The sequence below is a fragment of the Podarcis erhardii genome (assembly GCF_964252035.2).
Source record: "Podarcis erhardii genome assembly, chromosome: Z".
In the NCBI taxonomy this organism is placed as follows: Eukaryota; Metazoa; Chordata; class Lepidosauria; order Squamata; family Lacertidae; genus Podarcis; species Podarcis erhardii.
Window position 1 is genome coordinate 48,169,641 of NC_138504.1, and position 20,057 is coordinate 48,189,697.

Genomic DNA, 20,057 nt, shown 5'->3' on the forward strand with positions numbered 1-20,057 from the left:
TGAAACTGACATGAGCTGGAAATATGCTGATGCATCCATCTGTAGGTTGAAATCAACAGAGCAATGGAGGAGGGTGCAACCCTCAGTTTTCCAAATAATAATTTGGAGGATCATCTGAACTGAGTTTTATTTGTCACAGAGGGTGCAATTTCGTATCATACACTGAGGGAAAGTAGGGTGCAGAGAGGCTCCCATTCAGACTTAGCCTCGCTTGCAATACCGGCTGCATCAATGTGAGGCATAAACCACTTCTTTTCTGTGCAATTCAGCTGAGTTAATCATTTGCAGCCAGGGATCTTCTGCATCTCTCCACCCTTGCATTCTGTTGCTGGCTCTTCCACAGGCAGCCACCAGCCTTGTATCAGGAAAGTCACAGAGCCCAGTAGTTCCTTTGAACTTTAAAAAACAAAATGTGATATATCCTGATCACAGATTCCCCATGCCTGTATCCTGCTTGGTCCTTAGAAAGCAGGGCTTTTAGAGTTTAGGAAACAATGCTTTTACACTTCCCTATAGCATCACACACACCCCTTGTCCTTTATACACCTAATTATCCCCAGAGTAAATCTGCCATCATCTGCCTTTACTGATGCCTTTACAAACTGTCACCTTCTGCCACCATGGTGCCAACACCTGTCCTCTTACACCCTCACCTTCCTAATACTTGCCATCCCACGACCTCACTTTCCTCACACTTGCCATTCTGTGCCCTTCTAAAACCCCGAAATGTGCAGATGGAATGGTATTACTGGAATTTCAGATAAAGGGCAGCACCTCTGCTCAGTGTTGAAGAGGGCAAAGATGTGCTTGCTGGACATGAAGCCCTTCTCGACATCCCGCACCTTCAGATTATCCACGGGCAACATGTATTTCTTCTCTTTTTCCTGAAAGGCACAAAGAGCACCCAGCAGTTATTTCCCAGCCCTGATAAGCATTCAACACCATTGTGGAGTGTGCTGATTTGTATTTAAGTAAAGGGGCTAATAGCATTAGCAACCATCATATTTATTTAGCTATAAGTCATAACAGAGAGAAGAAGAAAGATGTTCAGAGTTGAGCCACAAAACCGGCTCTTGATTTCCAGAAGCATGCAAGGTAATGTGATTTCCCTTGTGCAACAGCAAAAAGCACACAATCTCACTTGATGTAATAAAAATTATCCCTGTGGACCATTGATCCCCTGCTGGTGAGGCTCGTTGACCTCCTGGAAAAGCAAAAATTTGACCCTCTCCTGTCAGGCAAAGATCATAAGACGACGCCAGATTCTGTGTACAGATCTGTAGGTGCAGACAATCCCCCAACCCAAACTAGTTCGTTAAGAAAATCCCAACACTCGGTTCCATGGGTGACTCTGGGTCATCTCTCTGCGGTAGCTTATCTTAAAGTTTTAAGTGTCTATACGCTTATCGCGTTTATAAATTTTAAATTTATTGTTGTACATTGTTTTAAATGTTTGTTTTCCTTCTGGGATTGTACCCCCAAGTGTGTTTTATAAGCTGGTGTCTGAGTGTAATAAATTATATATCTATCTATCTATCATCTATCTATCATCTATCTATCATCTCTCTCTCTCTCTCTCTCTCTCTCTCTCTCTATCTATCTATCTATCATCTATCTATCTATCTATCTATCTATCTATCTATCTATTTATCTATCCCTGCGGATAAACTCAGATATTTTCCCACAAGAATCTTTAAACAGAGGACACCGGCTAATGTAGTGAACAACTCCTCTATTTTCCAAAACAAACAGGAATGCTGCTCCAAAGGTGATTTCTTAAAGTGGCTACCCAGAAGGGCAGGGAGCATAGCACCAACCCTCAATTCTGTAAAAAAACAAAACAAGAAACAGTTCTGCACAGAGCAAAGGGAAAGTCCTATTCACAATTAGGAGAGTGGTGGGGCAATACAAGGAAAATTGTGGGAGAAAGATCAATTGACTGGAAGATATAATTTCCCCAATAAACGAATCTGAACAAATGTTCAATAAAGACGGGGCATTGCACAGCCCACACATAAACTCTGTGCACAGTGGCCACCAAGATGTCTCTGGGAAGCACGCAAGCAGGCCCTCTGCACAAGAGCCCCTCTCCCCACTGAGGTTCCCAGCAACTGCAGTTCAGAAGCTATCTCCAGCCATCAGGGCTGGAGAGTCCATGAAGAAGGCTGAGGCAATTTGTCTTGGGCAGCAGCTGCAGGGTGACCTTGGGGAGTCATACTCCTCTGAAGTTTCTCAGCCTCATTCACCTCACAGAGTGTTTGTTGTGGGGGAGGAAGGGAAAGGAGATTGTTAGCCGCTTTGAGACTCCTTTGGGTAGTGATAAAGTGGGAAATCAAATCCAAACTCTTTTTCTTCTTCTACTGATAGCGTCATCCTCCATGAATTTGTCTAATCCTCTTTTAAAGCCTCCCAAGTTTAGCTATTTATTTGTTTATATCCTACTTTTCGTTCCAAAGGACTCCTGGGCAGCTAACAACAAATGATTTTTCTAAAACCTCTATGTGTTCTGAGTAGAGGACCTTCTTCCATCTGTCCTGAATACTCCAACATTTAGCAACATAAGATGTCCAGTGAGAGAGTGTTATACTGTTCAGGTGCTACTGGGATGGTCAATAAGCAGCTCACCCAGTCTAAACCATAGCTGTCAACCTTCCCTTTTTTTGCGGGAAATTCCCTTATTCCAGCGCCGTTTCCTGCTGCTATTCCGGATTGTTAGATATCCCGTAGACTGTCCCCGGGACAGGTGAGGCTGCTGATCCCATATTTCTGAGGCTGCTGATCCCTTATTTTCAAATCTGAAAGTTGACAGCTATGGTCTAAACCCATAAACGCATCTTTCTGTGACCACGTTGCAAATCAGAAGAAAACACTGGTATATTTAAAATGACCTACAGGGGGAACCATTAAGCCAGGAAGAGGGACAAACGTTCCCGTCATCCCAGAAGCCTCTCCTGCATTCAACTGCGGCTGCTTTATTGGAAAACTGAAGCAACGTGATCTCTTACAGCAAGACAGAAAATGGGAAAGGCAGGCTGGCAGGCTGGCAATTCTCAGGCGCCAAAATCTAACTAGAAACCGCAAAAGCAAAGAAGGGGATGGTGTGTGCATTGTTGTTTGAATTCTGACTACTGTCCTGACTATACCAAACAGGGTTGCTGGGCTTTTTCTCCTTCCTGTTTGAAAAGAACAGATGGTGTGTCTCACAAACACTATAGCCACAGGAGATTTTGAAAAGTGAGCAGAAATCACTCATTAGCCCAGGGGTGAGAACCTCAGGCCCAGGGACCTGCTATGTCCACACACTTCCTCTCAATATTGGACCTGCCTGGGGTGCAAGTGCAGAGACAGCCTCACTATTCTCACTTCCATCCATAACTTGCTTTTTTAAAGGGATCGCTAGACACATTCCTGAAAGTAGGAGGAAAGGTTGCAGCATCCAGTATGTTTTCATTTAGAGAAAAGGCAAGCAACAGGCGACGTCATAGGAAATTATAAGATGGTGGATGTGCCCGCAAGGAACCATAGTTCTGGAAATGCATTTTACTCCATGATCCCGTTCAGTTGTTTCATAGGCATGGAAATGGGTGGCCACTTTCAAATCTATGAATCACGTTGAGGTCAGGTCATGTTACTAGTCATTTCCTTTGCTTTTCCCAGCATGAAAAAGTGCATTGTTTGTTTGTTTGTTTAAACAAATTGCAGCACAACAACTGTGAGCTTTAAGTCAGGCTAAAACTTGACCAAGGCCACCCATTGAGTTATTGTGTTCAGGTCCTGCTTGCTGGTTTCCCACAAGCATCTGGCTGACCACAGTGAGAACAGGATGCTGGATCCGAAGTTCCCTTGGCCTGATCCAGCAGCTTCTGTTATGTTGCTACAGCACCTAAGTTCCTGAGAGCTCTGTTGCGTCAAACCAAGGTTCCAATTAACCCAACCCCAGAGTTCAACAGTGACCACCAGATGGTTTTGGGAATCCCACATGCAAGATATGAAGGTAGAAGTCCACCCACCAGGTTAATGGTATTCAGAAAGACAAAGCAAATTATTGGTTCTCCTAGCTCACCACTGCCTATGCTAAATGGTTATGAGGGTTGCGGGAGGGGGGTGTCTCCCAGCTGTACTGGAAGATGATGGGAGCCAAGCCCTGGACCTTCTTAACGCAAAGCAGGTACCACTGAGCTACTGTCTGCCAAAAAATAAAATAAGATTCTAGTTCTCATGGTTCTGTATGGGTTGCATTAAAAAGGAACATAGGAATCTGCCTTATACTGAGCCAGAGCATCTGGTACATCGAGCTCAGTGTCATCCATACTGACGAAGGGCTTATCCACATTTATCTTTCACCCATGCTTCCCAGGCAGTGGTCTGCACTTAAAAGCTCTATATCCGAGCATTTTTGCCTTTGTCTTTCCCCAGAGCTCTCCTGGTGAAAACCCGCTCTTCAGTGCTCAATCAAAGCAAGCATCAATTCAGGTTTTCCATGGATTGCCATTGCCTCTGATTCAGCTTTAAAAAGCGGGTTTTTGCAGAGAAATCTCCGGGAGGGAGGTGCTCAGACATGCCTGGAAAGAGCAGAGGAAAGGTAAGTGTGGGTCAGAGGTGCCAGTTTCTCAAGATGATTGAGGGGGTCCAACAAGAGGGGGGCCCAGCCCCCTAAAAAAAAACTATGGGGGGGGGAGTGCACCCCGGGCCAGGAGCTGGTGCTTATGACATGGGTCAGTGGCTCCCAGGGCCTTCTGACAAGGATTTCCCTACCCAAAGCCCTACCCACAGATGCCAGGGAACGCAACTGCAATATTTCTAATGCAAAGTATGTGCTCTAGCACTGACTTTTTAGCTAATAACCACAGGCAGAACCCTCAAGGTGTATAATCCCTTTTTAATGCTGCCAAAGACATTGTACATCACCACATCTTGGGGTGGAAAATTCTGTGAGTTGAAGCAGGTGAACAGTGATAGCTTTCCTGGATCAGTTGTTCTAGTGTCATCATGTCCTTGCAGCAAACTCACAAGGGTGTTCATTGGCACCATAAAGGCCTTTTCCATCTGATGATTACAGGCTGCGGTGCTTATGAATACCAGTTCTGGAAATAATGGGGGGAGGGGGAAATGCACATGTTCCGGTCCCACAGAAATCTGTAAGAACAGGAGGCCAGAATAGTTGGACCATTGGCTTCTTCTTAGGTTATTATGTTGCTGCTATGGGAGAAAGCGAGGGTGTATCTGGCTCACAGTCCATTGCCCCGCAATCCTTTGCTGCTGCTTACAGTTACTGCTCAATAACTTCTACCTATTTCAAATCCTGAAGCCATATGATATGGTATCTCACCACCAGAAAGATGTCACTGGGAGGAGGAGGAACCCAACTACAATAATTTGCTTTCCTGTTCTTCTGGATGAGGTACTTCAACGCTAACATTCATTCAGTTTTCACTGCTAATATGTGCTAAATGCAAGAACATTAAGGGCTGCTTCACAACTTAGCTATATGCTGCAGGGAAATCATATGGTGCAGCTCTTGCTGAGATGGACAACAGTGGACAGCCAGCAATGGGTTTCTTATCTGAGTGTCCTTCTACATTTAAAATTCCTTGCCTATGGAAACATAGCATGTCAGGAATAAATAATCTAGGCTAGGCTTCTTCCTGGTGCACTGGTTTCTAAGTGCCTGTTGTTGCTGTTTATCCTGGGGAATATTCAAGCTTGTCATCTGAAGTCCAACAAGAACCACATGATTCTTGCTGGTCACATTGTTTGGCTATGACACAGTCCCTTCCCAAACTTTGGTGTGACACATGCATGCTTCTCGTTGCAGTAATAACCACATCCGATTATATTAAGAATGTTGTTGTTACATGCATACATGGTAGAAGGTCAAGATTATAAGGTCATGTAGGAATTTCCTAATGTAGGATGCGGTCCTGTAGGCTATATGTTCCTACAGCTGCTCTGCATGTTCTGGTGTTGACTTGCAACTGACCTCCCACAGTATCCACACACACCCACACACCCAAGCTACTGAGCTCTTCAAAGGAATTCTGCTCTGAACTAGCAGCTCAGCTCTTAGAAAGCACACATTGCCCCTTGCCAGTTATGTGGCTCAGTTAGGAAACACCAGTGAAGCAAGCTCAAACTTTTGCAGCAATCCTGGATGCAATAAACCAGGCTAGCAACAAGCAAACCACCCTAGGATTCAGAGTACCAGGTAGGGTTGCAATCTGGCATATCTGGATGTGACCGAACTGCTGGTAGGACTTGCAGTGCGATGCAAGAGACCTTCTTGGACCCCCCAGTATCATGACCCTTCTCTTGCACACATGATATGCTGTGCCAGCGGCCCCCCACTCTAAATTCCTGGCCTCAGCCTCTCAAGTATTTCCATCTTCTCCCCTTTCAGCCCAGCCTGTTTTATATCAATGCTCTGACTTCATTTCCTGAATATAGAGACAGGAAAATGTGTAACGAGCTGCCGAGGGCCGAGACCTTCAAAGTGTTGGATGGGAGCCTCCAGCCCATGTGTTAGCAATCAAGCTGTGGGTATGTGTGTGTGCAGTGGCTGAAACGACCCAGAAGCATCCCAGCCAACGGAGTAGGATGGAGCGGGCAGGCGGGGGCTGACTGGCAGAAGGAGTAGGTGCCTGCCTGCCTTGGGGTTGGGGGGCGGGTATACAGGTTTGGGCTCAGGACCAAGACATCTCTCATTCTCTTTTTTTTTATTAATTATAAATTTTATTAGTATTTTCCACACAACAACAACACAAAAATATCAAAAGATAACAATACAGTCATACCTCGGGTTAAAGTTGCTTCAGGTTAAGCCTCTTTGGGTTGCGCTCCATGGCGACCCAGAAGTAACAGAGTGCGTTACTTCCGGGTTTCGCTGTTCGCGCATGCAAAGACGCTCAAAATGACGTCATGTGCATGCGCGGAAGCAATGAATCACGACCCGCAGACGCAGGTTGTGTTCACTTCAGGATGCGAATGGGGCTCCGGAACGGATCCCGTTCGCATCCAGAGGTACCACTGTTCACAAAACACAAAAACCGACATTCAAAAAACAAAAAAAAATCCAAAACCATATTTTACAAGTTAATAATATAAAACACTAAAAAGAAAAACAAACATTGACTTCCACCAATCCCACAGCACCTCCTTTACCTCTCATTGTGTCCTCCTGTTTTCCTTATCATCCCTACCCTAGCATCCAGATATAAATCCTTCTTTCTTATCCTTTCACTTCACAAGGTTATTCCGGACTCAGCCATATTTCTGTCCTCGAACCTTGGCTTTTAAGGTATTCATTTAGACACTCCCATTCCTTTTTCACTTTTTGTTTTTTGCCTTATTATATCTGCATTATTATTGACTGCATCTCTCATTCTCAGGCATCTCCCCTTGAGCCTGAGGCTGGAAAGGGAGAAGAAGCTTCAGAATTAACGCAGGCTCAGATGATTTGTGGGTAGTCGTTTTTTACTGGGACACGGAGCAAAGGGAGGTGGTAACATGAGTTCAGCGTTTTAATAGAGGTATAAAACAGAGGTGGGGGGCACCTATCACGTTCTCCCCCCTCTGCAGCCCCCCGCTTCCTCTCTCTCACTCACCCACACACATATCCCATCCACGTGCAAGGGTGACTCAGTGGTGAGAGAAAGCAGACTCTGGTCGTAACTCAGAGGCACTCCCTTCAAGGATCTACAGACACCCAGGGATCGGGGGTGAGGGGCAGTGGGGGGGGGAGGAGACGCAGGGAGTCTTCTATCCGTGCCTGTTTAGTAGGTATGGATAGGCAGGAGTTATATTCTCATTCTCTCGCACACACTCCAGCTGTCCTTATTCGTGTAACTTGTACCACCCTAATAAATCACCATCCTGATTTTTGTCTTTTGAGAAATCCCTCGTCAAAATGTCACCGTGGTGAGTTGCTACAGCAAGGCGTGCCATTTGGGTGGGGTGGGGGGTAAAACTTCATTTCGCAAATTTATTGCAAAAAAAAATATGCTTTTGGATGTGAGGAATTCAAATCTGCTGTTATTTTTGTGTTTTGACAACATTTCGCTTGGTAAGTCTCCGTTTGATGGACAAGCACATAAACTGCTTTCGGAAAACCAAAGAAGCTTTATTTTACCATCTGTAAATGTCAGGTAATGCCAAACAACAACAATGTATAAACGCAAGTACCTGGCAATCATTTTAAATGATACCAACGCAATTTTATACACATTCTATTTACCAAGCAAAACTAAATTATATTAATTTAACCAAAATATCTTTTGAATTCCCAAGTCATGTTACAAATATTTAGCACCCCACATTTTGGGAATTTGGAAGTTGAAAAATCAACATGCCCTATAATGCTACTGTGCTCATTGTGCAGGGTCCAGGCCCCCATAACACACCCTCTGTCTCCAGAAATAAAATCTCTGGATGAGAGGCTAAGTGTGTCTAATGTACTCTATTAATGCACACATGCATTACACTTAGGTACCATATAGGGATGGGAAGCCCATGGCCACCCCCATATTGTTAGACTACAATTCCCATTGTTCCTGGCCACTAGCCACACTTGTTTTGTGCTCATGGGAGTTGGAGTCTGGGAACATTCAGAGGGGACCATGTTTGCAAGCCCTGGCTTACAACCCTCTACCTGCAAGCGGGGAGACGCACGCGAGAGAGAGAGAGAGAGAGAGAGAGAGAGAGAGAGAGTGTCTCCCTCCTCCCTCCCTCCAGCATCCTTTATGGGAGGTTGTGAAATAAATGTAACAACAACAACAACAACAACAAGTTCACACCCTCCCCACACCCACCGCTTGGATGCTGGCGTATTCAGCTTTGGAGGGAAATGAAAGTGGATGGATCTCCCTGCCTCTCTGTATGTCCCTGTTGCTCATGTGACAAAGATGCTTCAACCCTTAGAACCAGGGTTGGTAGCTGAGGCCCTCCAAGTGAGGGAAGGACCCCTAGCTCAGTGGTGGGACATCCATTTTGCATTGTATTCAACTCTAGAATTTCCATTTAGGGCTGGGAAAGCCTCTTGCCTGAAATCCTGGAGAGCTAGCTGCTGCCAGCCACTGTAGACAATGCCAAGTTGGATAGACAACAAATCTGCGTTGATAGAAAGGCAGCCAACGATGCTCCTATTCTGAACTACTACAACTCCACCACCCCTGGTCGTTGGCCATGCTGGCTGGAGCTGATGGCAGTTGGAGTCCAACAGACTTAACTGGACTGAAGCCTTTCCACCAACCACTGCCTTAGATTGGCTTGAGAGCTGAGTTTTGCAAGATGCCTTTCACAACTGCCTTCCTGTAAAAGTCCAAAGGGTGTCCTAAATTGGTGGATGCACTTAAGGCAGAGGCTCAAATGCCTGCTCTACCCCTGAGCATGTGCATGACCAATTCTACTATTTTGCCTTTCATCTATTGTCTTTATATGACTGGAGTTCAGCCCCTTGCTCATTTCTATAAAAAGGAGAGACATCACTTTGCCGACAAAGGTCCGTATAATTAAAGCTATGGTTTTCCCAGTAGTGATGTATGGAAGTGAGAGCTAGACCATAAAGAAGGCTGATCGCCGAAGAATGGATGCTTTTGAATTCTGGTGCTGGAGGAGACTCTTGAGAGTCCCATGGACTGCAAGAAGATCAAACCTCTCCATTCTGAAGGAAATCAGCCCTGAGTGCTCACTGGAAGGACAGATCGTGAAGCTGAGGCTCCAATACTTTGGCCACCTCATGAGAAGAGAAGACTCTCTGGAAAAGACCCTGATGCTGGGAAAGATGGAGGGCACAAGGAGAAGGGGACGACAGAGGACGAGATGGTTGGACAGTGTTCTCAAAACTACCAGCATGAGTTTGACCAAACTGCGGGAGGCAGTGGAAGACAGGAGTGCCTGATGTGCTCTGTTCCATGGGGTCACGAAGAGTCGGACACGACTAAACGACTAAACAACAACAACAACAACAACTCAAGGATATGCAGTACCGGCACTTCTATTTTTGTTGAAAACAAAGGTGTGCCCTATTTTTCGGGGGGGGGGGGTGAGAAACACTGATTCCCATCAGCCCCAGCCAAAACATATGGAGGGCACCAGACTGGAGAAAGCTGCCTTGTAGGATCTGAATGGGGTAAGTATATATACAGTACTCTTGAGCAGATGACCCAGCTCTGCAAGTGATCGTTGTTGCTCACTTCCCCTGAACAAATCATACTTGCGTAACTGCGCCAAATGCATTGCACCCCACACTCCAGAAGTCAAGGAACGTGAGTATAATGGAAGAATGGTCATGGCGGGCCTCCGAAAAGCAAGGGGAGTGACCTGGGTCCTCCAGATCGGTTGCTAGTTTTGTTTCATCCCTGCTAAACCATGGATTCCAAATCTCCCTTTCTTCTGCCTCCCCCCACCCCCATCTTGTGTGTGCTGGTGGGTTTGCATATTGTGCATAAAGCAGCCTTTATCCCTGCAGCAATGGAGAGGAAATAGAGCACATGGCCCTTGGAACATCTGGAATCGCTACACGGGAGCCGCGCACCAGAGGGAAGACAACATTCCTTGAGTTTCCATCCAAGGTATGGAGCCTTCTTTTCCCCTCCCTCGCAACCTTATCCACCAGGCGGCTCAGTTCCTGTCGAACTTTGACCTTCCCAGCAGCTGGCAAGCTCCTCCTTCAAGCCTCGTTAGTTTTGCACTGCCACGTCAATTGAGGCAGAAGTGCAGGAGAGAAGCAGGAGAAGGAAGGGAGGCGCAAAGACCAGAATGACGGAGCCACAATGAGTGCCAGATGCTGGGTGGGGACTGGAGGCCACAAAGGAGGTGTGGGAGGGAGCCAGATCACTCTCCTGGTAGCCAGAGGCTAACTGCAAAGGCAAGTGGCCAACGTGGGAGCAAAGAAGCTTTGTGGCGGACCTGATCACAAATGCCGCACTCCCCGGACATTTGCTCTGGAAGCCAAAGCAGAGTTGGAGTTCCTTTGGGGCAACAGCAACCACAAAAACCAACAAAGCGTTTCATGGAAGCATTGTGTGGATACTTCAGGCCCAAGCGATCTTCTACCAAGAGCTGACCAGATGTGGGGTTCCCCTAAAAGGAGCTGAGGACCCATAACTCCTCCACCTCCAGCACACGGCTGCATCTTCCAAGAGACTCTTCTCCCAATTTTTCAGTTGGTGACAACTGTTTGCTTTCTTCATTTATTTAATTTTGTTTCTATTTTCCCTCCCCCTAAGGAACCTGTGATGTGGCCAAAGGGATCTGGGTGATTTTCCGTATGAAGAAGCTTGGAGAAGAAAGGGGCAGGACGGTTGAATGGATTCTGCGGATGCGGGGATTACCGAAGCCGGCGCCGATGTTTCTTCCCTGGCAGCTGGTAAAGTAAGCTGCTTCTTCTGACAGGACTTGGTCTTCCCATTGCCTGTTTCCCCCCTCTCTCTGTCTCTCTGTCTTTCTCTCCCCTGAGAACGGTCAGCCCGGAGGCAGGAGCCCGGGAAAGAAGTAAGTGCACCACCTGCTTGCCGGCTTTTTGGACTCAGAGGCTCCACTCCGTCTGCCCAGTGTTCGGACTACCTGTTCAGGATTACAAGATTGTACAGTAGTCTGCACATTGGTTAGGCTGTGCTGGGATATACATCGTATGCTGCTGGCACTGTGCAGGGAAAGAGGTGCTTGCCTGGCCAAAGGAAAATGATGCCTGGGTTCTCTCTCCATCCCTGTTTTCATCTCTGAACTTCACCTTTTCTTAGCTGTCTTGCTTCCTTCCACGTCCCACCTCCCTCCCCTTGCAGGCAGGTAGGGTGCTCTCTTCTTGGGTTTGCGGTGGGGGGCGCAGACCACAGAAAGTGAGATGGCGGGAGATTTTTGGCTGGCGCCGGATTGCGATGCAAGTTTTAGTGGGTCACAGTGAAGCAGCGTTAGCTGTCTACTAAGTACCAGAGATGCTTGCCATAAAGGGTTTGAATAGTACAGTGGTACCTCAGGTTACAGACGCTTCAGGTTACAGACTCCGCTAACCCAGAAATAGTACCTTGGGTAAAGAACTTTGCTTCAGGATGAGAACAGAAATTGCGCCGCTGCGGCACGGCGGCAGCGGGAGGCCCCATTAGCTAAAGTGGTACCTCCTGTTAAGAACAGTTTCAGCTTAAGAACGGACCTCCGGAATGAATTAAGTTCTTAACCCGAGGTACCACTGTAGTGAGACTAGAGATGTCAGTATAAGTTGCATCTTCAGCTGAAAGCATTCGTTGTGTTGAGCTATTTCAATTGCTTTTGTTTGATCTGCTCATTGTACACAACCCCTCAGTTAGTTAAGAACTCTTCTGGGGTCTTCCTAGGATGGGAAGCTGGAAGCTGGCAAAAATGCTGCTCATTTTAAAAAAGCATCAAAAGGATTCTCAGAGCTCTCAAATATAGTTTCAATATTTACTCTGGCACCTTTCTGCAACTTCAGGACAAATATGGAAGAAAAGGGCTTATCCACACTTCCATTTGGTCCACATTTTATTCTGTTTGCCCCATGCTTTCCAGGCATGGTTCCGATAGGATTTTTGCTTGCCCGAAGTCAGTCTGCAGAAAGCCCAATTTACATATGCTAAAATTCAGCATTAAACAGTGGGTTTTCCCTGCGAAAGCAGCAGGGCAAACGAAAAGCCTTTCAGACTCATGCCTAGAGAGCATGGGACAAATGGAAGTGTGAATGAACCCAGAGAGAGAGAGAGAGAGAGGGCAAGAATCATGGGAGATGGGGAAAGATTTAAAAGGGAATAAGATGCAGGGAAAGTGCACAAGTGCCAATCAATATGAATTGCTACCATGTTATCTGCAAGGGGTTGAGAGTCAGAAAACAAAAGTGTGCTCTAGTACCTCAGAGGCACTGGGTTTTCATGGTGTGGGCTTTCCCAAAGATCAGGCTCTTTCATCGGATGCCTGAAGAACCCCTGGAATCTGGGGGAAGAGGCTGCTGCTCCTTCTGAGACCATTCCACAAGAAATAAATCAGAGCCCTGAGAAGCCGCAGCAGTTTCCTCCCCTTTTTACCTCTTATCTGGGATGAGTTTTCAAGGCAGAAATTGAAAGCAGGGAAGGAAACTGTGATAACATTCGGTTCATCCACTAAACTCGCTGGAGTTACTTCTGTCTTAATGACTGATGAAGAAGTTCAAGAGGCAAAAGGGAGACAAACTAAGGAAATGAGAAAGCATTTCATGCTGGCTGTGGAGTGTGTGTTCCCCCCTTAAGTGGCTCTTGCAATAAACAAGAGGTTTATTTTAGCCAGCTGTCATGTTTGGATCCCTGCCCCTGGGCTGCCTTTTAATCTTGCAAAAAGTGCAGAACTCTTTTTTAATGTCTACGGTGAACGATGAAAGTTTAAATTAGCTTGTGTTCACTGTGTTTAAATCCTGTAACCTGAAAGAAAAATGGATGGGAGGCAAGATTCATTTCACGTTTTTCACTAACTGGAGCACCAAGTGAAATGCACGGTGTGGTTTTGATTTTCACTCGATGGAGGCAAGGTATAATTTGGGACAGGGTAATCTAAGTCAGTTTTCAGCGTGAAGGCCAGGGCCTGGTACCCAAACATACGGAATACAAATAAAAGGGAGAGCAGCTTTGGGCATCTACAGAGAGCTTTCTGTATACAGTGGTACCTCTAGTTATGAACTTAATTCGTTCTGGAGGTCCGTTCTTAACCTGAGACTGTTCTTAACTACCAGCGTGCTTTCGCTAATGGGGCCTCTTGCTGCCGCTGTGCCGCCGGCACACAATTTCCGTTCTCATCCTGGGGCAAAGTCCTCAACTTGAGGTAACTCTTCCAGCTTAGTGGAGTTTGTAACCTGAAGCGTTTGTAACTCGACATACCACTGTACTGCTTGGTAGTCACACCAGACCTTCAAACATCCAGCAGCTGCATTTTAAATTGCATTTTAACCTGTATTTTAAATTGGTTCCCCCTCCCTATTATGTTTTTACTGTAATTTTTACTGTTGTTAGCTGCCCTGAGCCCAGCTCTGGCCGGGGAGGGTGGGATATAAATTATTATTATTATTATTATTATTATTATTATTATTATTATTAAGAGTTTCCAATGCGGAGGGGCTGGCTTCAGCTGCAGAATTTCCGGAAGAAATTAAGCCCCAGGAGAAAGTCACAAAACAGAGATTCCTACAAAAATATGCCTAACCCCACTCCACCTCAGAGGGTTTCAGTGATGGCAGGCCAAGGCACAGATGCATACCGACTCAATGCAGAGACAAAGCATAGGTTAAAAACTCCAAGAAATCAAACAGATGCTTGATGAATGTGGCTATTATGCAGAAGGGTAAAATGTCCACCCTTCTTAGTCATTCACACATCATCTTCTTAAGCCCGTTTAATATGGATTAGCAACTGACCATTAACATGCCTTAAGCACCAGTCAAAAAAGGTTAGAGAGTAGGAAAAAGGACGGATCAGTGCCTACTCCCTTCCAGCCATGTGCTGGAAGTAGTGGACTGTCTATTATAGTATTCCTAAAAGGGTGCAACCCTTATGCACTCAGAAGTAAGTCCCATTTAATTCAATGTAGTTTGCCCCCTGGTTAAGTGGGGCAACTTAGACTAGAGAAAATGTTGGTGATGGGCTTAAAATAATAATAATAATAATAATAATAATTGTGCACATCTATGGAAGATTCATCAGTGGCAACTAGCACTACTGTTCAACAGACACTGAAGATTAATAACAAGCAAAAGGCTGAGTCAGAGAGGTCACAGGGATGAATCAGCTAGCATATCCCTCTTCTTCTCTGCCCATCAACCTCGCTGCCTATCATCCTAGGCAGGCACCCTCACTGTACAGGCAGCCCCTCCATTTACGTGCGTTCAATATGTGCACGACTGTGTATACGCACATTGTGCTGAATCTGGAAGTGATCCAGAAACATCATAAAGGCGTCACTGATACGTCACTAAAACGGAGGAACAGGGGCAAGGGCGAAATGGGGTGTTTGCAGGCTTTTTCAATGGGTTTCAACTGTACGCAATTTCATTGGTGTCTGGGGGGGGCTACCTGTACTGTTTAAATGCAAGTTGAATACTTTTTTTTATTTTAGCACATAATTTTGTTATGCACAGCTGTTTTTAAAGTTTTCCTGTTTTTATTATTGATAATTATTTTGTATTATTTTGCAGGCACTGCATTTTTTAAATTAAGCAGTATACAATTCCCCCCCCTACATAAAATAAACACGCTTTACAAATGTTTTGTCCCCACCGACAAACACACACATTTTCTGAGCAGTGGGATAATTAGGGCAGCCCTTCCAGCTGAGTTAGGGTCCAGTTGTTAGGTTTTTGCCTCCCATTATGGCCAGTGGTCAGGGATGATGGGAGCTGTAGTCCACCAACATCTAGAGAGCTGAACCCCACTTCCTATTGCTCAGAAGCAAACTGTCCCTAAACTCAAAGCAAGCTGGTAGCCGTTACCACTTCTTGTGGCAGTGTGTGCTATCAATTAATTACATATTGTGTGAAGGAATACTGTCCCGATTTTCAATCCAACTGATTTACTTATGTTTGGTGGGGACACGGGACAGGGCCTTCTCAGTGGTGGCTGCTCCCAGACTCTGGAACTCCCTCCTTGGAGAAGCCAGACTGGCTCCCTCCTTGCTGTCCTTCTGCCAGCAGGTAAAGGTGGCTTTATTCTGGCAGGAATGTGGGACCTGACTGCTTTTAAATGTGTTGTTCTATTTTTACTATCTGTATTTTAATAGATTTGTTTTTAAATGATTTTTATTCCATTATAGTTAAATTGTTTTCTAACAATTGTATTTTAGCTTTCTATGTTTTATCTGTGTTTGTTTTAACTTTTGTAAGCATGCCTTGAGTCCTGGCTCTGGGGAAATGTGGAGTATAAAATAAAACAACAACAACAAATTATTTGTTAAATTTATATGAATGGAATGCTTTTTTTAAAAAAAATATATCCCACTTTTCCATGCAAAATGCCAGATTTTCACTGGGCCCCAAGTTCTAGTGTTATGGGAGAGGGAGGAAAATTTCACTTTATCCACACCATACACTGTGTCACAAACAAATCTTGCAAACTTTTCTCCCAGGTGAGTTGTTTCGGCCCCGTGACCATATCTGGTTGCCCTACAGCACCCTGCTTGAGACACAGCAACCAGAACTGTGCGCAGTATTACAACCATGGCCTCCCCATATGTTTGTTTGAAGGCACTGTGATACAGGCAGTTTTATTTTCAATCCCTTTCCCAATAATCTCTACCACAGAATTCACATACAGCTCTTGCAAAAGTTCCTGTCCTCTAGGTAAAGGTAAAGGGACGTCTGACCATTAAGTCCAGTCGTGACCAACTCTGAGGTTGCGGCGCTCATCTCGCTTTGTTGGCCGAGGGAGCCGGCGTACAGCTTCCGGGTCATGTGGCCAGCATGACTAAGCCGCTTCTGGTGAACAAGAGCAGCGCACGGAAACGCCATTTACCTTCCCGCCGGAGCAGTACCTATTTATCTACTTGCACTTTGACGTGCTTTCGAACTGCTAGGTTGGCAGGAGCAGGGACCGAGCAACAGGAGCTCACCCCGTCGCGAGGATTCGAACCGCCGACCTTCTGATCGGCAAGTCCTAGGCTCTGTGGTTTAACCCACAGCACCATTCGCGTCCTGTCCTCTACTAGCAGCTTATTGCATTGTTTCAGAAAGCCTTGAGGAAGAGAGAACAGTCTGGTAGCATTTGAAATGGATTTGCCTTGAAAGAGGAGCGGAGTATCATAACACGTGGTGCACTGCAATCCTATGCAAGTTTTCTTGGAAGTAAATCCATCTAGGTTCAATTGGGCTTAGTCCCAGGTTGGTCTGCATAGGACTGGGACCTTGGGTGACACTGCAGAGTCCTGGCGTTAAGCAGTCTCCTTTTACAATGTGCTGCTGCTGGCAGGATTGGTCTAAGAGCCTCTTATAAAACAGCCCCACTGGATACTGGGGGCATCTCATGAAGAGGAACAAATGGGCAGGTGAGATCACCGCCCCAGCACCCCACTTGGCCAACCCACTGAAAGCAATCGGTTCCTAGCTGTAACTATTGCTTCAGCAAATCTACTGCACTATGGCTCTCCACAGATCAGGGATCCAGCCCGTTGGGAGGCTGACAAAGGAAAACAGCAAGAGAATCCCAAAATAAGAGGGGCTCTTGGACGTAGGGCAGTGTAAGGCAAGTCTAACCCCATCCATTTCCCCATTACACACCATCAGCCACTCCCTTCACAGCAGGCAAGAACCCCATCTATGCTAAGACCTTCGCCCCTTTAAGACCCTTTTACATTCCAACCATTTCCTTCAGCGGGGGCGGTGGGGGTGGGGAGAGAGAGAACAAGGCAGCTTTTGCGGGAAAAGGCTGGGTATTTTGCTAATGGGGCCCAGATGTTTTCACCACCTAGTCTGGTTGCCCAGCTCCACTGTAACGGGGTGGGAATAGGCTGGGCTACTCTCAAGCAGCAGAGGTACCTTGCTTGACTCAATGGCCAAACTTGTTCGGCTTCTCTCATGTAGAAAAAAGCAGCCCTTTGGTTTAGCTGCCGCAGAGAGGTTGGGACAAAAAAAGCACAACATAACCTTACAAAAGAGGGGGTGTGGGAGGGGGGTTCAAGCCCCCTATTGTGCATATGTGCACACACACATACAAATGCACACAGCCCTCAAGAGATAATTCACTGAATCCTCAATATGTTAATTTAAAAAACAATAAGGAAAAGCCTTTGAACTCCATTAGGCTGGATATTAAATTGGGTGGAGGGGGATTCCAAAACAAACTAACCTGATATTCTGTGTATCTGAAGAAGTGTGCATGCACACGAAAGCTCATACCAAGAACTGACTTAGTTGGTCTTTAAGGTGCTACTGGAAGGAATTTGTTTTGTTTTAACCTGATATTATTATTATTATTATTGAAAAGGTAAAGGTACCCCTGACCATTAGGTCCAGTCCGACTCTGGGGTTGCACACTCATCTCACTCTATAGGCCGAGGGAGCCGGCGCACAGCTTCCGGGTCATGTGGCCAGCATGACTAAGCCGCTTCTGGCAAATCAGAGCAGCGGACGGAAACACCGTTTACCTTCCCACCGGAGTGGTACCTATTTATCTACTTGCACTTTGACATGCTTTCAAACTGCTAGGTTGGCAGGAGAAGGGACTGAGCAACGGGAGCTCACCCCGTTGCGGGGATTCGAACCGCCAACCTTCTGATCGGCAAGCCCTAGGCTCTGTGGTCTAAACCACAGAGCCACCCGCGTCCCTATTATTATTATTATTTCAATGCCACCCTTCCTCTGAAGATCACAGGGCGGCTTACAATATAAAAACACAAAAATGCATACCATAATAACAATCAATAACAACAGCACCCCCCCACATAGTTTAAAAGGCTATAGATTTTTTAATTAAGCAAAGGCCTGCGAGAAGATGTTTATGACTGGCGCCTATGTATATACCTGTCTTCCTGCCTTCCTGGGGACAGTATTCCACAAACAGGGAGCCACTGCAGAAAAGGCCCGTTCTCATGTTGCCGCCCTGCAGACCTCTTGCAGAGGAGGCGCACAAAGAAGGGCCTCACATTATAATTGCAGGATCTGGGTCATATGTGGAGACTGTCCTTGCAGTATTGCGTTCCTAAGCCATTTAAGGCTTTATAGGCCCAGAAACTAATTGGCAGCCAGGGTTGGCGTTATATGCTCAAACTGTATTGCCCCAGTGAGGAACCTGGCTGCTGAATTCTGCACCAGTTGAAGTTTCTGAACTGTCTCCAGAGGCAACCCCACATAGAATGCATTGCAGTAATTTAACCTAGAGGTTAGATCTATACCTCCTGGGCTAATGTACAGATCAAGACACAGTTATCCTTCAGAATTTGCAGTTCACCGAATTTTGCAATATTGTTCTCAGCTCAAAGAAAAGTATCAAAACCCATTTTTAAAAAAAATCTTATTTCGGAATTTAGAAATGTATGCACCAAGATTATATATATACTTTATGATAAAATACGTATCTATATATGCATTTAATTTTTCTGCAGTTTTTTTAAAAATTACATATTAATATAGAGGCGACTGAACAGTTTTATGAATGAACACATGTGAAACTGACACAGACCAAAATCTATCTATCCATTTATTATACTGCCCTATACCCATTGATCTCAGGGTGTTTCAAATCAGCCTGATCCAGCCATTTGTGTGTGTGTGTGTGTGTGTGTGTGTGTGTATCTAGTCTCTAACATGTGTACATGAAAATGCATAGTTATGAATCCTAACGTACTCCCTGGCAGTGCACAGACTGCCATTTTACACCCTGAAGATCCTGGGTTATACAGTGGAACCTTGGTTGTCAAACGCTTCAGAAGCCAAACAATTCGGAACCCGGAAGTGAATGTTCCCATTTTCGAACGCACCTCGGAAGTTGAATGGCTTCCGAGGCGTGTTTCTCAATTTTCCCCATTCACTTTGCTGACAGACCTTTGATCCTTGGTTGTTGGGTCAGCAGGGGTTGCAGGGGTCAGCAAACTTTTTCAGCAGGGGGCCAGTCTACTGTCCCTCAGACCTTCTGGGGGGGGCCCGACTATATATATATATATTTTGGGGGGGGGGGAGAACAAATTCCTATGCCCCACAAATAACCCAGAGATGCATTTCAAATAAAAGGGCACATTCTACTCATGTAAAAACACGCTGCTTCCCGGACCGTCCGTGGGGCGGATTTAGAAGGCGATTTGGCCAGATGCGGCCCCTGGCCTTAGTTTGCCTACCCATGGTTGAACGGTCTTCTGGAATGGATTACATTTGACAACCAAGGTTCCACTGTATTTCAAACAGTTGACTACATATTGTAGGTCATACAGCCTTTTCTGGTAATTCTTTAACTCATCACCCTGGCTTTTAAATCGGTGGGGACCAGACAACTATATTGGAGAGTAACTGAACACAGCAAGAGCGTAAGGAGAGCCAGCTGGATCGTGCCAATGGCCAGTGGTTTTTTTTTAAAGAAAAGAAAAATGGTGCTGGTACTAACCATGAAGTGGTC

The 20,057-nt window shown here is 45.8% G+C and overlaps 1 protein-coding gene across 21 annotated transcripts in view; it reads right to left on the reverse strand.

The window, feature by feature from the left end:
- Positions 1–20,057, reverse strand: part of DNM1 (dynamin 1) — a 131,054-nt gene that overhangs the window by 27,031 nt on the left and 83,966 nt on the right. For all 21 annotated transcript variants that reach the window (XR_014152677.1, XR_014152678.1, XR_014152679.1 and 18 more), the window contains one exon: positions 775–884. Coding sequence is in view for 17 of the 21 variants with exons in the window: in XM_081847547.1 (XP_081703673.1) it covers positions 775–884 (110 nt within the window). In the remaining 4 variants the exon portion in view is untranslated. The remainder of the gene's footprint in view (positions 1–774; positions 885–20,057) is intronic.